The 9,543-nt window shown below is 43.9% G+C and overlaps 1 protein-coding gene across 2 annotated transcripts in view; it reads left to right on the top strand.

Moving 5' to 3' along the window:
- The first annotated feature begins 753 nt into the window (after positions 1-753).
- Positions 754-9,543, top strand: part of LOC102754909 (zinc finger protein 660) — a 25,537-nt gene continuing 16,747 nt past the window's right edge. For both annotated transcript variants that reach the window (XM_006765077.2, XM_015564850.1), the window contains exons 1-4: positions 754-1,266; positions 6,119-6,284; positions 7,699-7,790; positions 8,840-8,966. In XM_006765077.2, coding sequence (XP_006765140.1) covers positions 868-1,266; positions 6,119-6,284; positions 7,699-7,790; positions 8,840-8,966 — 784 coding nt within the window. In that variant the 5' untranslated portion in view covers positions 754-867. The remainder of the gene's footprint in view (positions 1,267-6,118; positions 6,285-7,698; positions 7,791-8,839; positions 8,967-9,543) is intronic.

Consider the following 9,543-nt stretch of genomic DNA (forward strand, 5'->3'; position numbering starts at 1 on the left):
CTTTATTGTGCATTTCTAGCTCAGTAGAAAAGAGTAGAAGTGTTGAGCATACACTTCCAACATAGGTTTATTTGTAAGTTAAAGATATGTGCTATTTTACAAATTTAATGCACATTATAAAACATGCACTAAATATGAGTTAAATAACAATTTAATGTTATGTACCCTTTGAATCATCTTGCATTTCCCACATTTGAAGATCATTGTTACCTTTCTAGACTGGGTACCTGGGAAGAGTCGTAGAGAGTGTGGCTAGAACAGAGGTCTAAGACTGTTGTGAAGGGCCGAGAGTGCCAGGTATAGATATTTAGGTTTTATCTTCTAGGGAGCCACTGAAAGTTTAAGAAGGTAAGTCACTTGGAAAGATGCTTTAATTGCCCGGGCTGTGTGCTCGCTCTCTTTTTTTTCTGGAGCTTTGCTTTTTATTTATTTGTTTGTTTGTTTATTTTTAAATACATTTTATTGATTTTTTACAGAGAGGAAGGGAGAGAGATAGTTAGAAACATCGATGAGAGAGAAACATCAATCAGCTGCCTCCTGCATATTCCCTACTGGAGATGTGCCCGCAACCCAGGTACATGCCCTTGACCGGAATCGAACCCGGAACCTTTCAGTCCGCAGGCCTACACTCTATCCACTGAGCCAAACCGGTTATGGCATGGAGCTTTGCTTTTTAAATGTGGAGGGTCTGTTATCAGCCTGGAGCTGAACACTCCGAGGACTTTGATTTCTCTCTTATGTTTCTGTAGGTGACACTCCCCTCACCCTACATCCCAACTTTGAAAAACAGCTCCTGGGACCTGAATTATAGACCGTCATTTTAATCAGAAAAACTGCTGCTGGAACAAGCTTCTCCTTGGGGTCACAATGGCCACCCCAGGCAGGGAAACTTTAGGCCTCATCCCCGGGAGTGCTGTGCTCCAGAAGCAGGAGCCAGGAAGCCAGACCTGGGGGCAAGGCTGCAGCCTCCAAAAGAACCACCTTCCTGTTTGTGAAATTTTCCGGCTACACTTCAGGCAGTTGTATTACCATGAGATGCCTGGGCCCCAGGAGGCACTGAGCCGGCTCCGGGAGCTCTGTCGCAGGTGGCTGATGCCAGAGGTGCACACCAAGGAGCAGATCCTGGAGCTGCTGGTGCTGGAGCAGTTCCTGAGCATCCTGCCCAGCCAGCTCCGGACCTGGGTGCAGCTGCATCACCCCAAGAGTGGCGAGGAAGCCGTGGCTGTGGTGGAGGATTTCCAGAGACACCTCAGTGGATCAGGAAAGGTGAGTAGTTGGCATCTAGAACCATTCTCTAATGCTTAGGTTAGCTTAGGAATAGGCATTCTCCATTCCTTAGGCTCTAGTCTGGTTTGCTCTTAGGATTCCTGAGCCCGTCATGCACTTCTCTTTATGCTCCAGGCCATAAGCAGAAATGCAGATTGCAGCCAAGCTGTGAATCGCTTTGTCAAATAGTGTTTTGTGAGCTCAGCTCCAGCCTGGAGATGCACACAGCACTCCGGGCAGTTAGAGGATCTGCACGTTGGTTAGAATGCAGGAACATGGTGAGCAGAGGTAAACCTCAGGTGTGCTGATAACATGGGTCCTCATTTAAGAAGTTCTCATTACTCCCTTCCTCAGACTTCTCAGAGTCAGTTCTCTCTCTTCCTGCCTTTTAGGTTCCTTTGAGAGGTGACATTTGGGGCTTCATAAACATTTTTTCCTTTTCTAGCTTTCCAAACCCAATGAGGGTCTTTTTGCCTCTTTACCTCTAATTTCAATTTTTCCTACTTTCCTCGGATCTCTCAAATTTAAAGGCAAGGTAATTCAGATGCAGTGGTTCTCAACCTTCCTAATGCCGCAACCCCCAATTTCATTGTTACAAATTGAACATAACTAAAGCATAGTGATTAATCACAAAAACAATATGTAATTATATATGTGTTTTCTGATGGTCTTAGATGACCCCTATGAAAGAGTTGCGACCCACAGGTTGAAAACCGCTGGATTAGAGGAAAAGCTGGAGAGTCAAAAGTGTGATAACAGGGAGAAATCTGGCTTCTAGGACCACGGGGCTAACTCACTCAATGACCGTTTAGATCAGCCAGGGTTCAGCCAAAGAAGAAAAACCAGTAGAAAATTATTTTACGTATTTATATACATATTTATAGTATTGATAGAAAGTGGTTTGTGTGATTATGGGCGTTAGCAAGGCAAGTCTGAAATCTGTAGGGCGGGCCAACTGGAAGGGCTAGCTGAAACTCTCAGGCACAGGCTGAAGCTGCTATCCCCAGGCAGAATTTCTTCAGTGGGACCATCAGTTCTGAATTTTAGGCCTCTGACTAAGTCAGGCCCATCCAAATTATCTAGGATACTAAAGCAAACCGATTATGGACTTTTTTTTTAAATTGATTTTTTACAGAGAGGAAGGGAGAGAGATAGAGAGTTACAAACATCGATGAGAGAGAAACATGGATCAGCTGCCTCCTGCACACTCCCTACTGGGGATGTGCCCGCAACCAAGGTACATGCCCTTGACCGGAATTGAACCTGGGACCTTTCAGTCTGCAGGCTGACGCTCTATCCACTGAGTCAAACCCGTTTCGACCCGATTATGGACTTTAATAACATGTACAAAATACCTTCACAGCAACACTTAGATTAATGCTAAATAGACACATCAAAAGACCACACTATGAATAGGTCAGTTCCTTCAGATGAGTCTCAGATTGCTCCCTTGTAACTGAACTGGGTGAATTAGGGTCTCCTCTGTGTTTACTCCTTTGCAGTTTACCAGGAAAAAATAATAAATAAAATTTCCCAAATACCATAACATAGTTTTATTCAGTGCTTTTAAAAAAATGATCACATACCTATGCATAGGGAATCACTTCCAGTTGATTGGATCCTAGGGCTAAATCTTCTTCTAAGAGTATTAGCCAATGCCCATTTGGCATTATTAAATCCATTGTCAACCAGTATTTCCTTGTGTAAACAAACACACAGAAATAAATCAACCATCATTGAGGTCTAGAGAGCAAGTAGGCCCAACCATGGGCAAAGACAAATGGCTAAAGAACTGTTTAGAGTGCCATTTAGTGAGGAGGGTGGAAGAAAAATTTTCCTAGTTCCTCACTTCTTTCGCTTTAAGCAGAAGAAAATGCTCTCTCTATTAAAACTCAATCTTTGTAGCCTAAAGTGCATCCTGTGCAGACCTGGGCCCTTTCCATCTCCAGCTGACCTTCCTTGGCTGCACCCACCAGTCTCATTTCTGAGTTCATTGGTCCTTACACACTAAATCTGATTCTTGGCTAAATAGAAAAACAAAAAACTCAATCTTTTTTATTCAGGGAGCCTCAGAAAAAGGAGACTGAGGCCCACTGCCATGGCTCAGTGGTTGAGCGTTGACCAATGAACCAGGAATTCACGGTTGGATTCTGGGTCAGGGCACATACTTGGGCTGCAGGCTTGATCCCCAGTGTGCGGCTTGTAGGAGGCAGCCGTTTAATGATTCTCTCATCATTGATGTTTCTATCTCTCTCCCTCTCCCTTCCTCTCTGAAATCGATACAAATAATTTTTTTTTAAAAAGTGACTGAGTAACAAACCAAAGAGAGTGACTAACAGTTGATAGGGCATTTGAACCTAGGAGTGGGGTCTTTGGATTCCATTTCTTACTCTGCCACTATTATCAGCTTTCTGATGTGAAGACAAGAGAGCAGTGCCCTGGCTGGTGTGCTCAGTGGTTGGGGTGTCAGCCCACACACCGACGGGTCTTGGATTTGATTCCCAGGCAAGGGCATGTACCTAGGTTGTAGGTTCAATCCCTGACCCTGTAGGGGTGCTTGCAGGAAGCAGCTAGTCAGTGTGTGTCTCTCTCCCTCTCCCTCTAACTGTCTCTAAAAATCCTCAGATGAGGATTAACCAAAAAAAGACACGAGAGCAGGGCTGTCTCTCCTAGCACAGGCTCATAATATGTATTTATGGCTAAATGAATAAATAAGCTTTCTCATGGAGTTTGGCATGGGGCAGTTAAGGAATGTCAGGGCAGATCAGAGTAAGTCTACTTAGCAGGAGGGGACAGGTGCGTGTGTGCACAGTGAGGCTGGAAAGGGTTGAAAAGGTGTCCTTCGAGGGCTGCAGAATCATGCAACTTGAAAAATGCTTTTATATCCTTTTATTTTAGCTCCTAGCAGGCTGACAAAATATGAAAATAGTAATAATTATCTCCATTTGACAAATGATATGAGCACAGAGAGGTTAATTGACTCATCTAAGATGAAAGAACTAGTAGGTGTTCCCTTTGTCCCTGAGACTTAGACAAAGTGTGATTATTGTTGATTACCACCAAGTGTGGGAACTAGACTTTTCCAGCTCCCTAGGTTCTGAGTCCCTAGCTTTCCCCTAGTGTCTTGCTGTGGAATGCCATCTTAGAATGAAAATTGGAATAGGGATTGCATGCCTGTGAAGAAAGGAAATCTATGAGTCCTAGATAATGAATAGGAAGTGTGCCAGGATTTAATTGCTAGTGAATTACAAGGTTTTGTTGTCACAGTGCAATTAAGGTCCATCTTCTGGCAGTTCCCAGAGCTGCTTTATTTAAGAACTGTAACTCCCGTCCAGCTATTGTGGCTCAGTGGTTGAGCTTTGAACCATGCACCAAGAGATCACCAGTTTGATTCCCGGTAAGGGCATGTACTGGGTTGCAGGCTCAATCCCCAGTAGGGGGCATGCAGGAGGCAGCCAATTATTGTTGATTCTGTCCCATCGATGTTTCTCTCTCTTACGCACTCTCTCAAATCCATAAAAACATATATATTTTTTTAAAGAGAACTGTAACTCCCATTTATACGATCTGCCCAGTGCAGACCCTGGTCACCACAGACCCCAGGGAACCTCCTGGTCCCACCACTACACTGGAGAGATATATAATAAAGAAGCAAGTTCCCTCCCATCAGCAGATGTAACCCAGTTGGGCAAGTCCAGTATGCTTTATCGAAGGAGCAGTTATTTTCTCCTTCTGATGTACTATGTATATGCAGAGTGAATGAGCTTATAAGCGTGATTTATTTAGGTGCTGGTAAAAATAGTAATCATGTGATTGTGAGAAGCTGATTTGATGAAAACAGCAACGGTTAGAAAGAAAAGGTCTATGCTTTGAGATATTCTCAAAGTCTCTAAAAATTGATGTTGTCTGATCCTGTTTGACTTTAATATAAATTATTGAGGAGATGTAGACCCTATTGAAAACAGTTTGCAGATAACCCTAAAAACCCGTAGCAAAATATCAAGAGGAAATCAGCCAGCAAATATTATTAATTGAGCACCAATGTTGGGCCCAGCATTGTTCTAGGACAGCCGTGGGCAAACTACGGCCCGGATCTGGACAGTTTGAAATGAATAAAACTAAAAAAAAAAAAGACCGTACCCTTTTACTTAATGATGTTTACTTTGAATTTATATTAGTTCACACAAACACTCCATCCATGCTTTTGTCCCGGCCCTCCGGTCCAGTTTAAGAACCCATTGTGGCCCTCAAGTCAAAAAGTTTGCCCACCCCTGTTCTAGGAGCTAGTGGTCAAGACAAAAAGCTTATATTTCATTGGGGGAGACATATACAATACATGTGTAAATAGGGTAATAGAAAGATTAATACATGCAATAGAAAATATAATCAGGTAATTGGAGAGTGACTGTCCTTGCTGGTCAGTGTGATCAGGGATGGTTTCTCTGAAGAGGAGACACTTTTGCTGAGAGAAATTGGAAAAGCTCTTTTGAGGTTTGTCAGCCACTGTCTTCTATAGGCTTAGGTCCTCGGGAGTGTACTGAATTGCTCCCCTGCCTCCTTTTCCTAGATGATTCTGAACGCAATTTGTGTCTGAGGAACTGACACAGAGGGAAAGTGGTTATATAATCTGGTCTTCGAGCTTCTAGCAGGAAGGTCAACAGAAGCATGAGGATTACAAGCTGCAGATCCTGCTTAGACAGTTGCTTCCCCTAGCGGGCTGCACTGGTGGGGCTGGAAAGAGACTCTGGCTTTCCTTTCCCTGGCTTGCTTTCTTGGTATGCTTCTTAGAGGTTTTGGATTCTGTACCTTCAAGGATGGTCTCTTGAACCTGATTGTATTTCCTTGCCTCTAGGTTTCAGCTCCAGCACAGAAACAGGAACTGCATTTGGAGGAGATGACAGCCTTGAGTGCAACAGAGGAATCTCTTTCTACTTCACTCAGTAACGGTTCAGCCCCTGGAGCCCACCTGGAGCCTCCTCATGACCCAGGGGCATACTGCCTCCCCAATGGGCACTTCGGTACTTGCCTCTCCAGCTCTGGTGTCTAGTCACACCTCTCTTCTGGAATCACTTTTCCTTAATCTCCACGTCTCCACCTTATTGGAACCCCTCATTGCCCTGTCCTCTGTCTTCCTTCCCTAGTGACTTTCTGTTACCTTTTGCTTATTCTTTAATCATTAATGTATTTAGCAACTTTTTGTCATGGCAAACGCACTGTTGGCAGCAGAGATATATAGTATAGTGTCACTGCTTTCAAAGAGCCATTTAGTTACCTACTAGGCAGAGAGTCAGTCATAGTGTAAGAGGCAGCCTCATAAGAGACATGAGTGATATCTGTCCTCAGGCATCTGATGCCATCACAAATGAGCAATGTGGACATTGTTAATTGTAAGCAAGATTATGTGGATATTGTTAATGGTGATCTGGGGTGGGTAGGAGATGGATGCTTCATGGAGGAGGTAGCAGTGGTATTGGATAGTGAAAAATCAAGGAGAAATTTTAAGGGTGGAAATGGGTGGTGGACACCTAGAAGAGAATATAAACAAAGACTCTTAAGTAGTTAATCCTTGGACCCTGTTGAGGTAGGGTCAAGGAGGACTGGATTTGAGAGCCTAGGGTCTTTTTGTACAAGGCCTTAGAGTTAAGGGTAAGAAGTTCAGGACAATTACTCTGGCACATGTAAGCACTACTGATCCAAAGGGCAGACCAGTAGTGGGAAGCTTTAGTAGGAGGCCAGTGTAGGAAATTAGATGTGAGGTGAATGGAGTGGAAACTGATAGATGCGACAGGCATTGGGAAGGAAAAATCCATGGGGTATGGGAGAAGAGGGGCAATTAAAGGGTTTTGGACAGTGTCTGGAATCATTGACAGAACTTAAGTCAGGAAAGGAAGATGGGAAGAACACGCATTTGAGATACTGAACTTAAGAATTGTGGGGCAGCAAATGAAATGTCCAGGCAACTGGAAGCTTGTGAAAGGGGTCTAGGAAAGAGCCGAGAACTTAAGAGCATAATTAGAACAGTGAGAGTTGGTGAGATCTCTGACAGAGAGAAAAGAAAAGCCCTACGGTCTGAGCTCTTGGAGTGTCCAAATGAGAGGGCAGAGAAGGAAGAGAACGGGGGCCAGGGATCTGAGGGGGAAATCAGGTGAGGCTGATGCTAGGGGAGCCACGTGGAGAGGAAGTCGTCAGAAGTATAGCTTCCTTATGAGAGGTTGAAGAGAGTGAGGGCTGCGAGACCAGTTTTCAATTTGACCAGGGTCCTGCTACTGCCCTCTCCTTGGAAAATTCACAGCACACTTAGGATAACGCCTTATGGACAAGGGATGAGAAACTGGAGTTGCCTGGGTCCTCTTGAATCCACTCAGTGGGATACTGACCTTATTAAAGCCAAGGGCAGGGCTTGTCCACTCATAGATTTCTTTCCTCCTTCAGCTCATTGTGCTTCCCCAGTGTCTGCCCTTCCCCAAGTGAGGAACATAGGAGACCAAGCGGCAGAAACTGTGCTTCAGATGGTCAGGCCCCAGGTGAGCTTGGTTCTGTCTATCTTTTGTGAGTTCCTGAGTCTGAGGCCCAGAATACCGGTAGCTAGAGTGTGGTTCCCCACGCCCCACAAGCAGGCAATTTGATTTTTAAGGAGGGGACAATTTGAGAATGAGTTATTAACAGTGAATTTTTTGCATTTCTTACAGTTCCAGGGGCTTCATATACAGTATATAAATATGTGTTGTGACATATTTACGCATTGCAGTTCTCTTGTATATGTTTTAAAACTTTATTTGCTTTTTTTTTTTTTAATCCTTACCTGAGGATATTTTTCCATTGATTTTAGAGAGATTGGAAGAGAGAGGGACAGACAGAGAAATATCAATGTGAGAGAAACACATTGATTGGTTGCCACCTGCATGAGCCCCAACTAGGGCCCAGGCTAGGGAGGCACTTGCAACCAAGGCATGTGCCTTTGACCAGAATTGAACCTGGGACCCTTCTGTCCGCTCTATCCACTGAGCCATACTGGCTAGGGCTGCTATTTTTTCATATCACTTCATATTATTATTTTTTTAAACAATTTCTTAGTGATTTCTTCATCAGTACTTCAACTGTCTGTTCGTTCTTTTGATTTTCTCTTTCATGGATCCCATGTTCTTTGGAAGCTTGTTTAGACCAAGTTAATGGCCTTTTATTTTAGGCTTCCTCCATATGAATAAGAATTCACTTTTTGAATAGTAAGAATTATATGTTACAGGGTGGGCATCAGGATTTTAGAGATGCTTACGTGGAGCATGGCCAAAAAAACAGTTGGGAACCACTGAGCCAGAGCTTATCTCAGGGGCACTGGATTATTCTGAGATTGCTCCTCTGGCTTCCAACGTTCTTGCTTCCCTTGGAGCTTGGTGCCACCTACTGAGTTCATGGACTCTCTCTGGACCTGTACTTGTCCTTTTAGATGTGTCCTAGCTTCTTCCTGCTTCACCTCTTTGCTCACCAGGGCCCTTACCCTGTGCTCTTGGTATCTCTGATGACTCCACCCTTCACGGTGGGACTGTCTCTGAGTAATAGAAGCTTGTCATTGCAGGGGTCTGCAGTGTACAAGTTCCTGTCTGTGGACTACACTGAACAGAAGTGGGAAGATCCAACACTGAGTCAGACAGCCCCGTACCAGAACATCAAGCTGGAAACCAACTGTAGCATGGCCTCACTGGGTAATGATTCTGTGCCCTGGTAACTTAGCATCTGCATCCTTCACATTCTTTTTGCTAAATTTTTTCTTCTTAGACTTTTATTATGAAAAATTACAACATAGACAAAACAGAACAGTATAATGAACCTCTCTGTGCCCATCACCCAGCGTTAACAGTTGTCAACATTCTCTTTACTTCATAATGGATTGAGCTAGGGTGATTTAGTTAGAGTTTGTATTTATAACGATTAGAGAGCCACTCAAGTTATTGTAAGTGATGAGTTACATTATTTGAAACCTGTACAAACTAACCAGCTAGACCAGACTTCAGGAAGCAGGGCCTCATTGAGATTGAGGAGCCTGGGAGCCTCAGCAAAAAAAGAAAATATATATTTTTTAAATATATATTTTATTGATTTTTTTATAGAGAGGAAGGGAGAGGGATAGAGAATTAGAAACATCTATGAGAGAGAAACATCGAACCCCCTACTGTGGATGTGCCCACAACCAAGGTACCTGCCTTTGACCGGAATCAAACCTGGGACCCTTGAGTCCACAGGCTGACGCTCTCTCCACTGCGCCAAACAGGGTAGGGCTAT

Source organism: Myotis davidii, unplaced genomic scaffold, assembly GCF_000327345.1.
Source record: "Myotis davidii unplaced genomic scaffold, ASM32734v1 scaffold81, whole genome shotgun sequence".
NCBI classification, from domain to species: Eukaryota; Metazoa; Chordata; class Mammalia; order Chiroptera; family Vespertilionidae; genus Myotis; species Myotis davidii.